The sequence below is a fragment of the Ctenopharyngodon idella genome, chromosome 9 (genome assembly GCF_019924925.1).
Source record: "Ctenopharyngodon idella isolate HZGC_01 chromosome 9, HZGC01, whole genome shotgun sequence".
Classification (NCBI taxonomy): Eukaryota; Metazoa; Chordata; class Actinopteri; order Cypriniformes; family Xenocyprididae; genus Ctenopharyngodon; species Ctenopharyngodon idella.
In genome coordinates, this window is record NC_067228.1 from 22,705,589 (window position 1) to 22,727,039 (window position 21,451).

Consider the following 21,451-nt stretch of genomic DNA (forward strand, 5'->3'; position numbering starts at 1 on the left):
GTTTTTTTTTTTTTTTTTTTTTTTTTTTTAAATGTGTCTATATAGTTAATGATTTTTATATTTTAGTTTTAGTACAATTTTTTTTTGCTTTTTTTTCCAGTTAACGTTTATTTTAAGTTATAAAAAATGTTTTTTTATGGTTTTAGTTTCAGTGATAATAATCCTGACTCACAGTGTAACAGTTTTCAAAGGGTATTTCCATGTGGTTCATTTGTGAGGTTTGATAGAGAAGCTGGCTGACCAGCTGGTCGGTTACTAGCATAACCAGTTACCAGCTGGCTGGTCAGGACAAAAGCATTCTGGTAGCTGGTAACAGTTTGCAAGCAAGATTTGTTACTGACTGTAAATGCCAAAGTTTGTAATATTATGTAGAGAGCTTGATTTACCATAAGCAAAAAAAAAAAAAACTGCATAAAAAAAAACCTGTTGTAACAATTTATAATAAATGACTACTCGAGTTTTACAGTACTACTGAGGATGATAAAAACCAGCGAACACTCATTCAGAAATGAGTGCCATCTCACACACCCACACACTCATTCTACCTTCATTAGTTCATCCGTGAGCCATAAGCTGTCTTGTCTGACTCAACACTAAATATGAAGGGGAATCCTGCAGCACGCTAACCGACCGGAAGGATTATACAACTCAACAATGAGTAGGTGTGCTGCATTCTAAGGGGGGTACTCACTGAGAAAGAGACGATGTGTACAATGTCATCAGGAGGTTAAATGTCAGGATAGTGCACCATTTAGATTTGAACTTAGAATTCTGTTTAAAGTCCAATTTAATTCCTGAAATTAAACTGAGGTAGATGCCAGGATGTAGTAGATAGAATAAAATTAATTCTTTGTGCAAGTATAGTTTTTAAAAATGTAATTTTTTAGTATGAATTCCACATTAAAAATGTTATCATATCCAACATATAGTTATTTCCAGAAATTCATGATATTTATAATAAATGTTTTAAAGTGCAACCTACAGAAATTTGTATTGATTTCAAATCTGTTTTGATGTTTGATGCATTTTGACAATATTTAACTTAATACAATACAGTCTAATTACTTGAGAAAAAAATATTTTTCAGGCAAAAATATACATAATTAGTACAAATTATTGTGTTGAAAATTTGTGTTGAAAATTCCTTGTGTGACTACACTGAATTCCTGTGTATTACAATTAGTCCATTCTTCCTGTTATTCTCATTCTGTTTCCATTTTGAGGCCAGTTGTTAAAATCTGATTTTTGCCAAGCTAAATGTAATGCATTCCTGAGGTAGAAACATCCAAATATGTTGTAGTTATAAAATGAAGTCCACATATTTTGGTTTGAACTCACAAGAAAAGGATTGTAGCCAGTTGGGGGTACGGGTGGGACGCCTCTGGGCCCAGCAGCTGGTGGCAATACTGACAGACCGGTTGAAAAGATGCCCAGTGCACTCAAGCTTAACCCGGGGATAAGGTTGGTTTGTTGCTGCAAGACAGAGAAATAACATCATAAATTATGAATGATTACTCAGTACACTCAAGCTATCATGTTTTTCTTGATACTAACTCTTATTTGAGATTAAAAGATATCCACAGGTTTCCATGTATTTCTGAGTTGTATGAAGAGTCTTAACCATGTGAATATTTGTTATAACATCTTGTAATATCGTTACTGTCACGCTAGGTGGCTCCATCAACCCGGTGCATCATTTTATGCGTTAAGCGCTTTTAGATAAGTTTTTGTGCTGTTTATCCTTGACAGAGATATGCTTGATTTGTCATGCTCTATCTGATTCAACTGCTGTGCCTCTTTCATTCAAAAGGGATTGAAGTTTAAAAGGTTCTACTAACAGACAGTTACACATGAAACTGTCGCAAAAACACTTGATCCCAGCATGAATAATTTACCGTACGTCTGACTGAGGACTGACTAATGCGTGACTATAAATGAAACCGCATACATTTGATCTGTGTAGTTGATAGAAGCTTCTGCCGCAAAATAAATGACTCACTGAAGATGAAAGGAGGCCTCGGATCATGCAACAGTGTAAACTAGAACGATGATGCTATTGTTACAGTATTTGCTCTCAGTACATGGCTTCACCTCCCTCAGGCACAGGCAGTGACGTCATGTGTGTAAACAGGGAGAATGGTGTACATGTGCGTGCATGTCTGTGTGAACGGCTGTTGACAGGATGCGTTCTCCTTATGCACGGCAGGGGATGAACTGACTCAAGGCTGTTTCCTATAAACACAGTCAATAACTGAACACAAGCAAACAGACGAGCCATCTAAAAGCCTTGTCGTCTTTAGGACTCTGACTCAAGGTTGAGCACGCTTGACACACTATAAACAGCATTTTATGTAGAACATATCAGTGTTTCTTTAAGTTAAATCTGAAAAATGTCATATTGATTATAACATCATCAAAGACGGTGGATTAAAAGGAAGTCTAAAAAATCCTGTCATCAAAATCACAAACACTTACGTTAATAGCAGCAATATCATTCTCATAGGCTTCCCTCAGCTTCCTCATGATCTCCACTTCAGCCCTACAACAGGCCTCGATACTCCCCTTCACTATTATGGTTCTCTCTGGGTTATAAATAGTTAAATCCTGTAACCTGTGGGAATGGAGCAAGAAAGAGAAAAAGCAGAGTAAAATGACTGGGACGTATTTAAGAAACGCATATTATTCCTTTCAGATCAGAGCAGTGTTTGAATTGAGGGCATTTTTAATGATGAATTATTATGTTGTGCATATGATGTGACCATATTGGTACTGACTAATATTAGAATTTTTTTTAATTATTTCTTCAATCTGAATGGGTCAATATCTTTTCTATTAGTATTAGTATTATTATGGTAACAATATTTTACAATAAGGTTTCATTTGTTAACATTAGTAAACTACATTAGTAAACTACATTAGTTAACATGAACTAACAATGAAAAATACTTCTAAAGCATCTATTAATCTTAATTTCTACATTTACTAATATATTTTTAAAATTAAAATCATATATTAACATTAGTTAATGAACTGTGAACTAACATGAACAAACAATGAACAATTGTATTTTTATTAACATTAACAAAGGTTAATAAATAAAATAAAAATATTGCTCATAGTCCGTTCATGTTAACTAATGCATTAAATGTTAACGAATGAAACCTTTTTATAAAGTGTTACCATTATTTTTTTACTTTAATATCAATATTTACTACTAATAATATTATTTACTATTATTAGTAATTCATAATTATTATTAAATAATTAATATGGGAAGATTAATTAATTACTATTATTATACCACAACGATCAGAGCGTTATCGTACTTGGACTCGTAATAATAAAAAGTCAGTGTAGAAGCAACTTAAATTGCATCCGAAAGAGCCCCACTACTTGATTTGAAAAAGGGGAAATATTTAGGTGGGATATTAATAATTAATTATTATTATTATTATTAACAACATCATGTCAATAGCAACATAAAAATAAACCAAATTTGGCCCTGCTACTTTGATTATTTTAAAAATGTTATTTTTTTTTAATCTTTAGTTTTCCATTTAATTTCAATTGATTGTGTATGATTTATTATTCAGAGGTATAATGTCTGATCTTGCTGAATGCACAATGTGAGCACAACACCCACATCTTCAAAATATGTTAGGGATCCTAACCATAAAGCACAAGTTATCTGGAGCACAGTATAAGAGAGATCTGAGCCATGTCAGAGAAAGACATAACACAAGATGTTTGCACTGTATCGTTGTTGTGCTGTTCTTGTGCTGAATGTCAAGGCAAATTCTACTGCTCTTTACAGATTCCCACTTCCTTTCAGGTGGAATCAGAGAAGAATGCAAGTTATTTGAATCTGTATTGATGAGCATTGGTAAATAAGGCTGTTTTTAGAGAGACAGCTAAGCAATGACGTCAGGAGTGCTGGTTAGGGTTTAATTGGGTGACTCACTTCCTATGCTATCTGTGTGACCAGCACATACTTTATTTCTGGGAAATACATAAAACCACCTGTACACTGATGCTCTGCACCAGATCCTAGCACTTAGCAGCCTATTACAAGATGTCACATCACATGTTCAGGTCATGTTATGATCAATATCTTGACTACAAAACGTTATGGTTACTCACGTAACCCTGGTTCCCTGAGATAATGGGAACGAGCATTGCATCTGCTTTTTAGCTAACACTTATGGGGAAAACTCCCGTTTTCTCTGACTTCTGAAGCCTGATTGGTTCACATCTGTGCAGTTGCATAGACAAATGGCGTTTCAGCCCACCAAAATGGGCAGGATTGACTGCCTATAAAGTCATGCAGAAACGCCGCTATTTCAGATCTTTTGACTGAGAAGCGGGTAGCATGACTCGCTGGGCAGCGTAGTAGCACGGCAGGCTATGCAATCCTCATACCCGTTATCTCATGGAACCAGGGTTCGTGAGTATTAATGTTCCTTTTCGATACGGTTCACTCGCATTGCGTCTGCTGCTTTTTAGCTGACACTTATGGGGAACTAATTCAATAGCGCAGTGTTACAAGCACAGAATCTAAGCTGATCTGAGGGAGATTGAGGGCCCCAAGACCAGCTGTATAAGGAGAGGCTTGGACACAGTCGGAGCCTGCTACACAATCCATAAGTGTTTCAAATTGACAACACCCATGGTTGAAGAGCAGGGATGTCCAGGTTATAAAATCTGATAAAAGTGGACGGCAAGGACCACCCGGTCGCCGCACAGATATTTGCAACAAGATTCCGCTGGACCACGACCAAGAGGAGGCCATACCTCTAGTGGAGTGGGCCCTGACTCCCAGGGGGCATGACAAGCCCACAGACTTATAAGCCAGCAATATTGTGTCCACAATCCATCTGGATAGTCTTCGCTTTGAGACCGGAAGCTCTGAGACCGCTGCAACCTCCAAAGCAAACAAACAGCTGCTCTGATTGCCGAAACTGGCCAGAACGCTCGATATACACTCTCTCAAGGCCCTTATGGGACAGAGTAGATGGGGTGCCTGCTCGTTTTCTGCAAGAGGCAGAGCTAACAGCGCTATTACCTGAATTCTGAATGGGGTGGAGAGCACTTTTGGCACACAGCCTTTCTTCGGCCTAAGGACCACTCTCCTGTCGTTGGGGCCGAATTCAAGGCAGGAAGGTTCCACAGATGGAGCCTGTAGATCACCAACTCGCTTGACTGATGCTAGAGCTAGCAAGAGGGTCTTAAGTGAGAGGGGCCGAAAGTTGGTCATCTCAAGCGGCTCAAAGGGAGGGCCTCGGAGTGCTCTAAAAACTATGGAGAGGTCCCAAGACAGGACAGAATGAAGTCGGGGAGGATTCATCCTCCTGGCCCCTCTGAGAAACCTACCGACCAGGTCATGTTTCCCAATCGATTGGCCAGACACCGTGGCATAGTTCACCGTGATGGCTGCCACATACACTTTGAGTATGGAGGGGGCGTGCCGACCATCCAACAGCTCTTGCATAAAATTGTTACGATCTTGCATTGCCTCTGAGATCATTCTCATGACCCACAGGGGAAGTCTGATGGCTCCCGTCGAGGAGCCAAACATGCAGGTCCCACACATCCGGTTGGGGGTGCCAAATCCTCCCCTGCGCCTGAGAGAGAAGGTCTTCTCTCTGCTGTATTGGCCATGGGGGTGCTGACAGCAGCTGGATTAGTTCTGGGAACCAAGGCTGGTTCTGCCAGCGTGGTGTCACCAGAAGAATATCAAGTCATATCACGTCGACCGCCTTGGGGTGGAGCCTCCATTCCCCGGGGAAGGAATGCTGCATGACAGCATGTCTGTTTCTATGTTCAAGGAGCCCGGCACATGAACTGCCCTCACTGAATGGAGGTTTGTTCATGTCCTTAAGAGAAGCTGGTTCGCGAGTCTGTGTAGAAGGTGAGACCTGGTACCTCCTTGGTAGTTTATGAAGGTAACCACTGTCCTGTTGTCTGAGTGGACCAGGATGTGATGGCCTCTGAGTTCCGTCATGAACACTCTGAAGGCCAAAATTACCACCATCATTTCCAGACGGTTGATGACATTTCATCATAGGAGTCGCCCATGAGACGAAGGCTATTCCGTTGCCGCACAAGGCGCACCAGCATGTCTTGGATGCGTCTGTCATGATCACTTTCCTTCTGGAGACAGCCCAGCATTGTCCCGTTTAGGTAGAAATGGGGAGATGTCCAGGGGACCAAGGCCTTGACACAGCAGTAGGTCACCCTGAGAGTGAGTCGGCCCATGCACCATGCATGAGGCGGGACACAGACTGTTAACCAGAGCTGGAGTGGTCGCATGTGGAGCAGGCCCAGTGGAACTAATGAGGAGGCTGCTGAAATGAAGCCCAGTAGCTTTTGAAACCTCTCGAAGGGAAGAAGGGACCTTCCCTGAATGAGGCTGCCATGCTCCTGATTTTCAAGGCACACTCTTGAGAGAGTCAAGTCTGCATTAGAGCTGAGTTAAAAACCGCCCCCAGGAAGATGGAGATGCATTGGCTTGCGAAGCAGCGAGCTCTTGCCAAAATTGACCCTGAAACCAAAGTTCTCCAGATGGCTGAGGAGCAGGGATCTGTGGGCACATAGCTCCTGTCTCAACTGGGCTAAAAGTAGCCAGGGCGGAGTCATCACCGGAGTTTGCCCACTCTCCGCATTCTGAGGCAGCCAGAGACACAGAGTCAAACTCGTTGTCAGACCTGCCAAACGAGACCATACCACTCGCACCAGATGAGGGGCGTTGATCTTCGCAGGTGAAGAGAACGGGACTCGCCACGCTGAGGGGAGATTGAGGCACACGTGCATTGGGCCGACGTGAGCTCGCATCTGCTTTGCTGCTCAGCCTGCTGGCTCCAATTTTTCTTTCGCCTTGGCTCGACAGGGGAAGGAGATGAGGAAGCGGACGGGTCATTGAAGAGTGTGATCTGGGTGTGCAGCTTTGCGAGGTTCAGCTTCTCACAGCGTGGGCAGCTGGAGTCCAGAAAAGCCATCTCGGCGTGGGCGCAGCCCAAGGGATGCACTCAGTGTGCTCGTCTACAGCGGGCAGGGAAGCCCTGCATGAGCCGTCTTTTTCAGTCTTCTTCAGAGCAGCGAGATGATCTTTGCGCTGAAGGAGAAAGATCTGAAATAACAGCATTTCTGAGTGACTTTACAGGCAGTCAACCCTGCCTATTCTGGTGGGATGAAACGCCATTTGTCTGAGCAACTGCACAGACGTGAACCAATTAAGCTTCAGAATTCAGAGAAATCAGGAGTTTTTCCCATAAGCGTCAGCTAAAAAGCAGACGCAATGCGAGTGAACCGCATCGGGTGACTGCTGTTTTAATTTAAAAAAGACAAAACATAATAGATTTTAAAATAACAGCCATAATAGCGAAATAATTATGAGCTTCCTTTGTTTTCACCTGCTGAAAGCCATCAAACGTAACAGACACTCACGAGGAGATGGTTATCTTGGTCTCTGTCTCTTCTTCAATCTTCTTCAGGTTCCTGCCCTCCTTCCCAATCAGTCTTCCGACCAGACTGTTGTGGGCCAGGATCTTCATAGGAATATCCTCAGTTCTACAGAAGCAAGATCACAAGTTGGCAATTACAGAGATGTATTTAAAGAGCTCTGTGAAAATAAACAGACTTCAGAAGATTCAGACTTACACCTTCGTGTCATCGGCCTCTTTCTGCATGATGTCCATGATCATACGGCATGCGGCGGAGCAGCCCTCAGGAGTGGAGTGGATGGTGATGGGCTTCTCTGCTGCTCCCGCGTTCTCCTTACGATGGATGTCCACCCTATCAGGACGGGAACATGACCATTCAGCAGAGATCAAACAAAGCTTCATGAAGAGTTGTCACTGTCATCAAGCAGGTATTTATAATCAGGGGTGCACATAAGTTTTTCTGTCTGGTTCTCATGAGAGCATTGGGAGATTTAGGTTTGTGCTCACACTGCACATAGTGTGACCCATTAAATATAACTATAAAAAAATAAAATAATTGATAATAGCATTATTGCACATTTTTTAAGTTCAAAAATACATTAAAAAACAATTGTACTAAACCCAAACTTTTGAATGATAGTGTATACTACATTTGCAATTAATAAATTATAAATACTTATAAAAATAATAATTGTATTTATATTAATTGAGGTGCACCAAATGAAATCTTCAGAATCTTATTAACCACATCAATACATCACACTCACTTAGACTGTGTCTGTTTGGTTATGTTTTTGATTGTGAGACCCTCTTTGCCAATGATGGCTCCCACAAACTGCGTGGGCACAAGCATGCGCAGGGGGAAGTCTGGCTGTTTCTGTCTGAGCCCCAGGGAGCCTCCAGAGGTCCCGGGCTGGGAGTCCTGTTCCCGCGATGTCCTTCCACCCCGACGATTTCGGGTCGCAGGCAGGGGTGGAGCAGCATCCATATCCAAAATATAAGACACTTTAAAGGAGTAATCCTCAAACGTCTGTCCTGTTAACTTTTCTACAGCTCTGAAGACACAGATGGAGAAAATTATCAGTGGAATACAATGGAGGAGAGTTTTATAATGTTTTTTTTTTAATGAAAAATCAGGGCTGGCAGTATGATGGTGTATATACCCAGTGACAGTTGTGTCAACCGGTGGAGGTTCTGCAGAAGATGTCCAATGCAGACAACTTCAGTGCATTAATAACAGCTGAAATGCTTTACAATTACTTTTACAAGTGCATATTTAGCTGCTATTTTACAATGGCATCAAAAATGACTCATCATTCATAATCTATCAAAGTTCTGAGTGTTTAAAACACATCTATTACATAACGTGTAGCAGTTTTTGCACTAATGTCAGACTTATGCAATTTTCACAAAAATAAAAAAAGTCTCTTTAATTTTAGTATAAATGTCACAAAATTAAAATAAACAGACATTACTAATTATGTAATATATAAAACATTTTTGGATCAAATTTTTTAGGAAAAATGTATATATAACATTAATGTGACAATATTTCTTTTATTAAATAGTAATTTTATATCACAGTATTGGTGTATGTCAGTTTTTATAAAAGTACTTAAATACATAAATTAAATTATGATCATCATCAAGCTTAGTAATATATACATTTAATGAAATTTATCAAATTATATATTTTATATTAAAAATATTACATATTTTAAAAAATATTATTAAACAAAATGAGCAAATATTACTACAACAAAAAGTTTTTGACATACCATTACCATGATACATTTATTTATACTGTTACATATGATTTTGGACATATCCATCCCTATGAAGAATAAAAAAAATAAAAAAAATAAAAAAACTAGACTCCAATAGAAAACTTTATTCTTAAATTCTTACATTTTAGCCTCCTCTTTTGTTGAGTATGTCACATTCACCACTGCTGTTTCTGTATCAGTGTTAACTGCAAATAGAAAGAGCAAATGAAATCAGGTGAGAGAGGGAAAGAGAAATCAATATTTAGAAACAGAGAGCTTGGTCATATTCATAAGCATGTAAGACTGCAAGCTTTTGTATTAGATGCATAAAGACAAACAAATGCAGTTTTACACTAGTGCTGTGAAGAGCCACTTGTGTGTGTCTGCATATAAAATGAGGATTACTGTGCCATGGCCACATGTGTAATTCACAGGAGAAGCACAAAGCAACCCTGACGTCCATGGATCAAAGCTCTGTGTATCATCTAATACAGACACAATGGGGGCAAGACCCTCCACTTCAAGAGTTTATGCTGCTATACACATCCAACTGCTACCTATAGCACCTGCGTACAGCTCAGGACCTGTTAAATGGTCAAACTGTATTATACTTTCTGAAGACTGTGGAATGGGACTAAAAGAAAGCTGTGCCACATTACAAGAATTCCTCTTAGGCCGTTTCAATAATTACAGACAGAAGCCACTGCAGAGACAATGTGTATGTGTACAGTATTTTTAAGAGGAAAGCCTGCCTCTTTATTGATTAGATGGAGTTGTGTATCTAGAGGACTAGACAGTCTGTCTGGAGGAAGTTGAGTGGGATGGCTGGGCAGAAATCCAGAGCTTCACACATGAAGACAACCACAAAGCCTCACTATAAGGCAGCTCAAGCGATCAATCTCAGAACCAATGAGTGTCACCAACGAAGACACGTCAATAGGCCCTGAGAAAGAACGACGAGAATTAGCGCTGCCCTTATGTCATGCAGATATAATCATTTATTTCATAAGAAATGGGACAGTTTGGATGGGATTCCTTTTCTAAACAATTCTGGAGTTACAATTTTTAACAGTGTCTGTGAATCATTAACTGATTTAGACTGTATTAGGATTTCTGTAGTTTTTTTTTTGCATCTATTAACTTATTCAAAGATGCTTTAAATTATGAGCATGTTTTTCATTTCTGAATAAAAGAAGAAAAAAAAAAACTGATTAAGAAAACGAGATTTAGTAATTTGGCATAATCTTTTATTTCTGAGAAAAAAAATATAAAAATATTTAAATTGATTTACTGCTTTTTAATAGTTGATTGTCATATAAAATACGACACATTATCAGATGATTTAACTTTTTACAAGGCAAAATTAGTTCAGTTGTAACATATCTCCAAAAACGTATTACTTATGAATGAACAATTCATGGTTTTTGTAAAAATATCATTCACGCGTATTCAAGGTACTCTTTTCAAACACTTTTAAATATAAACTTTACTTAAAAAAAACATTAAAAACCATTTGAAACCAACATAAATACAAAGAATGCATTTCTAAGATCTCTGCACATGTGTTATAAACTAGTTCTTTAAAATATTTTCTCTTTATTGTGGACTCTCATTCTTGATATCACTGACACATTTACTAAGACTAGAGTGTTTTGATTATGAACTACATAAAAGGTGTAAACAGAGTCCAAAACATTGCTCAGTGAACACTGTAAGTGAAGAGAATCTTGTGAGAGCACTTTGGTTTTGGACAGGTGTCTGCGTCTGATATCAACATACAATGACAGATCATGTGAAGCACCACTGTATCAACATTAAGTTAACACACTGATAAAGTAAGTGATGTGTGTCATGAATCACAAGTGGTCACAGTAGACACATGTTAAAACCAGGTGTAAACGCAATCTGTCTTAGCTGTGAGTGAGAGAGAGAGACCACAGGCGCCTACATTTTCCTCCTTATTACCATGCCGCTCCTCCCTGAAAACACACACATTACAGCTGGAGCCTCGCCACACTTTCCCACTTCAATCCACACACTGCCGCACTGCCACACTGCTCATTTTAGCCAGAGTTCATCCCTCTCTCATGCACTGTCTGTGACTTCCTCTCATTCACACAGTCTCACACAGCCCATCTCCCTCCGCCCCCCCTCCTCTCTCTCTCTCTCTCTCTTTTGGGAAAGACAATTACAGAACCTTACAACTGAGACATCTCCACTGGCAGCATGTGTTGATGTGATTTAAGTTTGGATAACGTGTGATCTAAATGCACATATTGTCTCTGTAGTCCAAAGTCTGTTAGCAATTTAGATTCATCCACACAAAAAGAATCTTTCTTGTTTCATAGATGAGTAATTCACAAATACCATGAATATTAATGTGATGAAGCATCCTGGTTATTTTAGGTTAAAATAATGTCGCAGTCGGGCAGAAACCTCATATCTCTTTATTTCATCATTTTTCTATTTTTGCATAAATCATTACAATTGGTCACACTTTACTTCTGTCTGTGGGTTTTGCAAAATAAATAAATAAATAAATAAATAAATATGTACGTATATATATATTATATATATATATATATATATATATATATATATACAGTGCTCAGTGTAAATGAGTACACCCCCTTTGAAAAGTAACATTTTAAACAATATCTCAATGAACACAAAAACAATTTCCAAAATGTTGACAAGACTAAGTTTAATATAACATCTGTTTAACTTATAACATGAAAGTAAGGTTAATAATATAGCTTAGATTACACATTTTTCAGTTTTACTCAAATTAGGGTCATGCAAAAATGAGTACACCCCACAACAAAAACTACTACGTCTAGTACTTTGTATGGCCTCCATGATTTTTAATGACAGCACCTAGTCTTCTAGGCAGGGAATGAACAAGTTGGCAACATTTTTCAACATCTATCTTTTTCCATTCTTCGAGAATGACTTCTTTTAGAGACTGGATGCTGGATGGAGAGTGAAGTTCAACTTGTCTCTTTAGAATTGCAGTTTGGCTTTCTACTTCTTTAGATAACTGCAGTGAACTTGCATGCCGATTTTCTTCAACCCTTCTCATCAGAAGACGCTCCTGTCGAGGTGTTAACTTCCATGGACGACCTGTACGTCTCTGTGAGATGGTTGCAGTTCCATCTTTTTTAAATTTTTGTACCACTTTTGCTACAGTATTCTGACTGATAAGTAAAGCTTTGCTGATCTTCTTGTAGCCTTAACCTTTCTGGTGTAAAGAAATTATTTTCTTTCTCAGGTCTTGTGACATTTCTCTTCCATGTGGTGCCATTGCTGACAGCATGAAATGGGAAGAGGTTTTAACACCCTTTTATAGTCAACTGTCTACTGGACACCTGTGTAATGAATAATTAGACTCACCTGTGGTTGAATTCTTGTTAAATTAGACATTTGTAGTCTAAAATTTAGCTTTGCTCCAGAGACTTTCAGTGGGGTGTACTCATTTTTGCATCACCCTAATTTGAGTAAAACTGAAAATTTTGTTCTCTGAGTTATATTATTAAACTTACTTTCACGTTATAAGTTAAACAGATGTTGTATAAAACTTAGTCTAGTCGACATTTTGGAAATTGTTTTTGTGTTCATTGAGATAGTTTAAAATGTTACTTTTCAAAGGGGGTGTACTCATTTACGCTGAGCACTGTATGTATGTACAGTCAAACCAAAAATTATTCAGATAATTATATTTATATTTTATATTTTTACTAGTGGGTGCAGGACACTATAGTTCATTTATGTAAGCGAGGATATCAAAATAAAGTAAACTGTTATACCCAAAAATTCTTCATACCGTGGACTAGTTCTTGTCATATTTTATTACCATTTTTTAAAACTATAGTGAATAAACTGTAATAATGAATGCAATGTTCAAGGTGTGACTGTATTTGAGGAGTAGAAAAGAGTGTCTTAAATAGCCTGTGCGTTGGCCAAATGACCAAAATGTTACTGCTTCAGATGCGGCCGAACAAAACACGTATGTCTGAATTCTCAGAAATTCGCTGGTCAGAAATGTAACCTTGTACCCTTGCAATTTGAGCTTAATTTTGGTATAATGTTAATATCATGACACATGCAAGTGTCTGACCATATATAAAGTCACAACATTAACATTGAAAACACAGTTTAATTATTTAAAAAATACAGTGTTTTTTCCAGAAAATTAACGGTTTTGGACATGCAAGGTTTCTGCCCAACAGCAAAGAAATGAATGTATTAAAAGAAAGTGCATTTTGTATATGCTGTAGTTAGTAGGGATGTCAAAATTCAATACTATTTGTGTGCATGCTCTGCTCATGCTTCATGGTAAGGCAGACTTTGTGTGGAAGCAAAGCCTAACAGACCTGCCATTTTCTTTTGTCGTTAATATTAATCAAACAAATAAGAAAACACACTGCATGTCACATGTTTTAATAAAATATTTACATTCATATTAAATAATTATGGGAATGTGTTCAATTGCATAATATATCAAATTCTGACAACCTTAACTGCCACCATTTTTTTTAAGTTCTTCACCATTGTTTACTATTTTGTCTTCACTAGTTCATTTAAATGGTCCTGCAGTGTGACAAATAAAAAATATTTCATTTTCAAATATTTCGTGTAGTGTTTCAATTAATATCAGATCACACAAGCTGCAAGTATGATAATTACAAAATAATTAGAATTTTTTTTTAGATAGAATATAGCATGCCAAACCATGAGGCACTGCTTAAAATGTCAACTACCCAAATAGAAAACAAAAAATATAGTGCACTATATATGCAAGTAATTATTTCATACTATGGCAAGTCTTTACCTTGTTCCACATTTTCTACAGTACCATACTCTGCTAACAGGCTGTCCAAAACCTGCAACGAGAAGAGCACAAACAATTCAAAACAATCAGCAAAACATCTTATTCACACAAACTGTTTTAGATAGAATACTAGAAAATAGGAGAGTTGGAAAATATTCATTATAAAATATCATTGCAAAATATCATTATGCCAAATATCAAAATTTGTACCTGTACATAGACTGCTGTTCAAAAGTTTGGAGTTGGTAAGATTTATAATGTTTTTGAAAGAAGTCTCTAATGGGGCGTTCACACCAGAAGCGACTTGCGCGAATAAATCGCGCTAATCGCACGTAGTTGGACGCTTAAACAGTTTGAGTTTACTCGCTTCATTCGCACGTGAAATTCACTTCACAACAGACACAAATTCGCGCACCCAGCTTGGTGAGTTTCACCAACTCCTCCAGGAGATGCACCTGGATGACGGCAGCTTTCAGCGGTACTTCCGACTGAGCCGGTCCCAGTTTGATGACCTGTTGTCCCGTGTCGGTGGGAGGATTTCCCTCCAGGACACCAACTACAGGCCCTCTATTCCACCTGCAGAGCACCTGTCCATCTGTCTCCGGTCAGTAAATCATTTAATATTCAGTGTGATTACAAGTAATTAATGACTGAGAACCTCCACAGACATATAGTCTTCTCACTCTTCTGAACACACAGTCATCAATACAGCACTTTAATGAAATGGCAATTAACTTTCGTCTACAACAGTCAAAGTGGGTTTTGAATTGTGCAGGTAACTGCTATATTATAATATTGAATAATAATCTGTTTTTGTCCTCCATTGTTGTTTCGGATTTCTGCCTCCGCTCGCTACGTTGTAATCACGTCACTACTAGAGCAAGCTCCTGATTGGTTACTGCGGCGCGAATATTCGGCAAAGTTCAGATTTTTCAACTTGCGCAATTCGCGCGAATCACGCGTTACGCGCGTCAAACGGCCAAAACACTCAATTCGCGCCGCGTCATTCGCCCGCGAATCGCACCACAGGATGTCTTTTCGCGTTTTTGCATTGACTTAACATGTTAATCACTCACGTTTAACGCTTAATTCACGTCTGGTGTGAAAGCACCATTATGCTCACCAAGCAGAAGAAGAAGCCTAGTCGTTTGATCAGGTGGGCCCACGCAGCCTCCAAAGGGAGCAGCTCTCGGCATCAGACATGTGGGCCCTACCGGCCCACAACTGCATGAACGTGGCTCGCATTGCCTGACCGGGAAGGCCCACATAGCATCCAGTGGAAGCAGCTTGAGGCGTCGGAAGGGTGGACCCTACCAGCCGATGACGAGGTGCATCGTGATTTAAGCTAGCCAACGAGGGGGCTCCACATAGCCTCCGACGGAAGCAGCTCACGATGTCGGGCCAGTGTGCCCTACCGGCCAATGACAGGGTGAACGTGATTTGAAAAGCCCTGCCGGGAGAGCTCTCGCAGCATCCAACGGGAGTTCAATACTCTCAGCATTGGATGGGTAAGCCTCGTCAGCAGTCGGATGGAGAAAGGCATAGTTGCTCGACCGGGAGGGCTCTCGCAGAATCCAACGGGAGTTTAATACCCACAGCATCGGACGGGTGAGCCCCTCCTGTGGTTGAACGGAGAAAGTATGGTCACTCAACGGGGGGAGCTCTCGCAGCATCTGACGGGGGTGGCCTTTTTTAAATTGGAACCGATTGGACCTGATGTGGCTTTTGAAAGTGTCTGAAGACCATTGTCTTAGAACTTGGACCTGCTGCTGGGAGAGGCCTGCTGTGGTTGCTGCCCCGATGCGAAAAGAGTGACTGGAAAAATTTTCAGTGGGGACACCTAATTGTAAAAGAACAGATTCGAGGTGTTTTTTTATAACCAAAAACGTCTAACGGGTTTGTTGGACTCATCTATCTATAGAGGATTGAAAGGGGATTTAGCCTGAGAGCTTTTGAATTGGAGGTAGGCAAAAGGAGAGTGGTATGGTATGGTGACGAGAGGTTGAAAATATAAATGAAATGGCCTTTTTTTTAGCTTGGTCTGTCTTGCTTTGTTTAATAAAATAGGAGATTGTTTTGCTGTCGAGTACTGTTAAGTCCGAGATGTTGGAGTGGACTTTTGGATTGAATTTGGAAGTGATAACAATTTCCGAGTATCTAAGAAAACCAATTAAAGGCCAAAATGAATATTGCGTTGAGTATTGCGGGCAGTATTAATGGCGTGGCAGCCTGTGCAGAGGGTATAAATAAATTAGTGAGAATGTCTAACGTTATAGGTTATCTGATGTCAGGTTGGGTGGGATTGTTGGATTCCTTTGATCAGGAGGGAGGTTTGTGAATTTATCTCTGGGGAGGGAGTGGCGTTGATCAGTTTGTGGAAAAAATTGGATGCCACTCAGGTAACCTTTGATGGACCTGACTTGGAGGCCCTTAATGCTGTTAAGGTAGGAGATAAATGAGATGATTGAGAGGAAGGAATTTTTGAGAAAAGGCAGGTTATACAAAAGGTGGAATGCTCTGAAACACCTCCATGCTGTCACGTAGGATCAGAGGGTTCTGGGAGAAATGGCTTGGAGGATGGCGTCGAGCGATGCGTCAAGGAGGGGTTTTAACAGGTGAATTACGGGCATATTAGCTCTGAATAATGAGGTACTGGAGTTGGGTATTGGTTCAAATCCAGACTTAGCAGCCTGAATTTCTTCCAGAGTCAGTGCTTGGATGTTGTGAGCCACTGGCGTTCAATGGAACAGGCAGCGGTGTTGCAGTGAAGAGTGTATATTGAGATTTAGACAGAAGAAGAGAGTTGGGAGGCAGAGGAGATGGGCCCACTATTGTGTGAGGAGGCAGCTTCACACTTAGATCATCCCCTGGCAGCCTCACTCTCTGGAGCTGCTGCAGGAGCTGGAGGCAATGGAAAGTGAGAGTGAGGTTTTGCAGCTCCGGAGTCTGGGGTGTGACCCGATGCTTGTAGAAGGGCTGGCCTTGCGCTGGAGGATGGTAATGTTGAGAGAGGCAAGTTTAGGGCCTTGTGGGCTTTGCTTGCTCTCTTAGCTGCTTTGGAGGGAATCTGAGCCGCAGCACTGGCTTGAGCATGCTGAGGCAGCCTGGCACTGGTGGAAGGCCCGTTCCTCTGCGGGAGGAAGGTGGTATTGCCCAGAGATGTGAGTTTGGGGCTCGACGGGCCTTACTCGCATGGTTGGTTTTAGGAGAAGGATTGACAAACTGCAGAAAAACATACAGGTTGTACATTTCCGCTTTATTCTATCCATGTTAGAATTAGAGTCTAAATTAGTTGGTGCTTGTCAACTCTTTAAAATGTCCATTTCTCTATGACAGAGTGACTGAGTGGAGAAAGATGCGGAGGAAGATGGTGGATGTCTCGCCAGTGGGGGCGAGGATAGGCCTCTGCGTTTTGGTATGCGGCGACCTGATCGGAAGGACTAATGCCTTTGAGACAACGCTGGGAAAACGGCGGCGGTGTTTGGCATAGGATAATAGCTCCTTAGGCCGGTGGATTGCAGTAGCGATTCCCCATGGAGGAAAGATTCTTCATCGGACGAGAGGAGCTCAAATTCAGGCATGTTGGGCACTTAGGGCGGGGCCCAAATGCTGGAAAACTCATGGAACAGAGGTAAGTCTGCTGTATATATATAACTCTTATCTCACTAATTGTGTTAACTGAATGTGTTAACCGTGTTAAATAGGTTAATTATCTGAACGTGCTCTTGCTGAACTTTGTAAATAAAACATCTTAAAATGTCATTTATAGCTGTGATGGTAAAACTGAATTTTCAGCATTATTATTCCAGTCTTCACTGTCACATGATTTTCAGAAATCATGCTAATATGATGACTTGCTGCTCAAGAAACATTTCTTATTATTATCAATGTTGAAAACCATTGTGCTGCTTAATATTTTTGTGGAACCCATGATACATCTTTTTCAGGATTTTCTGATGAATAGAAAGTTCAGTACTTATTTGAAACAGAAATGTTTTGTATCACTATAAATGACTTTACTGTCCCAAACTTTTGAATAGTAGTGTAGCTTATGTCATTTCATAGTTTTATATTTATATTTGACTTGTCCAGATTCAAAAATGGTGTGCAAATGTCACCAAAATGACCTCTTATGTGTGTAGTAACTGCTTGGTATAGAATGAACTTATCAATTTTTACACAGTGAACCACTAAACTCAAGAAAGCAATGCAGAATACAGAAGCAGTGTCCAAATACACGAACGTGTGTGAGAGCATGTAAGTGGGCCAGAGCTCACTGTGATGATGTCATCAGGATTTACAATCGGGTCACCAGGGCTGAACACTCTTCAGACAGATTCACACGGACTGCAGAGGAAGTGTATTTGTGTGTATGGGCGGAGCTTCTCTAACGCATCGTCAGTTAGAGAATGAAGCGCTGCAGCCCAGAAGAGACAGACAGAGTCCTGACCACACACACACTGTTCTCGCTGCACGAGCAGTTACACACTCACCTCCCACTGGAGATGAGGAGGAATGTTCCGGATCTGAATCTTCCGACTCCTGCAGACACAGAAAGAAAGCGAGAGAGACAATGAGACAAAAAAGAAAGTGAAAGAGAGAAAAGAAATATCAGAAAACAGAAGAGCAGTGATATTCAGCGTATAGGTGCTACAGTGTGAAAACATAAAGGCTGCCTCTAAAATCAATCAGATCCAACAGGGACTAAAGAAGACAAAGTGAGACAAAACACTTATAAAACTTAAGCATCAAAGTGATGCCAATGAAAATCATGATCATCTCTAAAGTGGTGTGTACATTGGCAGAGATTTACAGCTAAAAAGCAAGCAGAAGTCATTCATTTTCAGTTGTCCACTTATTGCGACATGAGCAACAGTAACCATATTCTTGAAATATTTTTCAATCTTACTGGTATGGTAAGGATTTTAATGTGCCTTTTCTCAACATCATCTCTCAACTAAGACAGAAATGTTATAATTGAATAATTTCTGAGAGTCAATTCTAAACGTTCTAAAGTCTTCAGTGTCACATGATCCTTCAGAAATCATTCTAATATGATGATTTGCTGCTCAAGAAATATTTCTTGTTATTATTCTTTGATGAATAGAAAGTTTGATGAACAGCATTTATTTGCATTTATTAAATTTACTTAATACATTTATTAATACATTCATTAAATAGAAATCTTTTGTAACATTATGAATGTCTTCATTGTTAATTTTAATCAATTTATTTAATCCTTGATGAATAAAAGTACTAATTTCTCTCTCTTTTTAAATCTTACCACAAATGTTTGAATGGTACCATTGTTTCCAAAAAAATGTTAAGTAGCAAAAACAGTTTTCAACATAGACAATAATATTAATAATAAATGTTTCTTGAGCACCAAATCAGCATATTAGAATTAGATCATGTAAACGATGATCGAAATGTATTTTTTCTTTTTACTCCTGATTGGTTATAGCAGCACTTTGGGCGGCGCCCTGAGCTCTGATTGTTTAGCTTTCCACAGCATGCGTCAAAAGACGTGAGAAGAGAGAGAGAATGGCCTCGAAGTCACGTAGTGATGTCTAGTTTCACTTTGACAAGATAGATGAAAATACAGTTCAATGCAAGCTGTGCAGCGCCAAGCTTTTATCTTGTGCTGAAAATATCCTTTCAATTCTATTCATAATTAATTTAGCAATAATCATCAGTGATTTTCATACTGTAAAATAACATTTTGGTTGATCAGAAAGTGCAAACTGAATCCAAAATATTGCAGAAATATTAGTGACACTTTTTAAAGCACAGTCGGAGTTACACTTTTGGTCAAACTCATGTTTGCATTCGCAAACCTTTTGTAGATGAAAGTTGTAATAGCTACATCTGATTAATCTACTATAATGCGTTGGGTCGGGATATCAACATTTATTAAGATGCTGAATGCGCTGCATATCAGTGTTTAGTTTCATACTTAAATGCAATGCCTGATATTGACTGAGTTATTTGAGACAGTCATGTTGCTTTTAGATGTTTCTTTAAAAAATAAAAATAAAAATACTGATGTTATAATAATGCAGCAGTGCATTTTTTGTCATATTTGTTCAATGGCATAATTTGCATGGCTTCGAAAACGCACAGGCGATTTATGGAATCACTTAATAATGTGATTAAAATAAAGCACAGATCTGCCATAAACATGGTATTATATGAGAACTTTATAGAAATCTACAGTAAATTCTGTCCTTACCCGTTATTCAGCGCACTGTCGTGAAAGCGCGTGCTCTCTCTCTCTCTCTCTCGCTATAGCGCGTAACTTAAAGTACACTGGCATTTGCATCCTTTTATGCCGATACAAGTTGTAATGTTACGTCTATATTATGTATCTGATTAATATCATAGGATCATAGAACGGGCTTCAGTTTATTGGTGTCACTCACCTCAGGCGGCTATTCAGATGCTTCCTTATTAAAAACATTGCTGCATCATAATCAATCTAACACTTTTCTAATCACGTTTTCATAGACAGGTTTTCATGTCATATTTTTATTTTCCTAACAGTCTTCAGATATTTTCATCATCTCCATGACGGCCATGCCCTTATTTACCTGAATAATTTTGACATGCTTCTTTGGTAATTGATTAAGCAGACATGCTGGAACATTATATCTCTAAAGAACCCTAACATGTCTAAGTAATTGAGTAATTGCTGACTTTCAAAAGTTTCAGAGGGAGTGTACTCATTTATGCTGTGCACTGTATATTTGATTAAAAAAATGCACCCTTGGTGAGCACTTCTTTCAAAAACATTTTACTTTTGACAGGTACTGCATAAAAAAAAAAGAAAAAAAAATTGTCTGGCCCATATCGATATGGTCACTGATATATTGTGCATCCATTTTGGAGCATTTTTAATATGGGGGGGGAGCATTTTTAATATAGATTTTTAATAAATCTATTGCTATGATACATATGAAGTCATCACCAAAGTCTTTCTGCACTTATGTAAAATTTGCTAAAATCACAAGCTCTACGTTCACTGCGGGCAACTGTTCAATGACACATGCTCAGAAGAGAGAGAGAGAAATGGATTAGTTAAAAGTGAGCAGGTCCCTCATTCACTACTTTGCACCAGAGGGACTCGTCTGTGTCTGTGCTCCATCATTCGTCGAGTCCGACGCTAACCAACAGCTTCGGAGCGTACCGACACCAAAGCCACACAAACCGCTCCACCACAAGCTGTTAACAACTACATTAAAATGAGTGGAATAGAGCTGGCCAGAGGAAAGAGATTTAAAAGAGCAGTGAGAGAGAGGCCGAACGAGATCTGCAGAGGCACTTTCACACTTAGTACATTAGGGCTCTTCTGCAGGTAGACTTTGATAAGAAAAACAGAGTAAACAGTTGGATAACAATGAACGCAAGAGGCTTAC

At 39.4% G+C, this 21,451-nt stretch overlaps 1 protein-coding gene across 7 annotated transcripts in view; it reads right to left on the bottom strand.

Moving 5' to 3' along the window:
* The window catches only part of igf2bp2a (insulin-like growth factor 2 mRNA binding protein 2a), a 74,764-nt gene that overhangs the window by 17,960 nt on the left and 35,353 nt on the right, over positions 1-21,451 (bottom strand). For all 7 annotated transcript variants that reach the window (XR_007931510.1, XM_051904631.1, XM_051904630.1 and 4 more), the window contains exons 3-10: positions 18,530-18,578; positions 14,037-14,088; positions 9,348-9,411; positions 8,207-8,494; positions 7,657-7,791; positions 7,444-7,566; positions 2,476-2,611; positions 1,339-1,473 (exon numbers count right to left, since the gene is read on the bottom strand). Coding sequence is in view for 6 of the 7 variants with exons in the window: in XM_051904631.1 (XP_051760591.1) it covers positions 1,339-1,473; positions 2,476-2,611; positions 7,444-7,566; positions 7,657-7,791; positions 8,207-8,494; positions 9,348-9,411; positions 14,037-14,088; positions 18,530-18,578 (982 nt within the window). In the remaining variant the exon portion in view is untranslated. The remainder of the gene's footprint in view (positions 1-1,338; positions 1,474-2,475; positions 2,612-7,443; positions 7,567-7,656; positions 7,792-8,206; positions 8,495-9,347; positions 9,412-14,036; positions 14,089-18,529; positions 18,579-21,451) is intronic.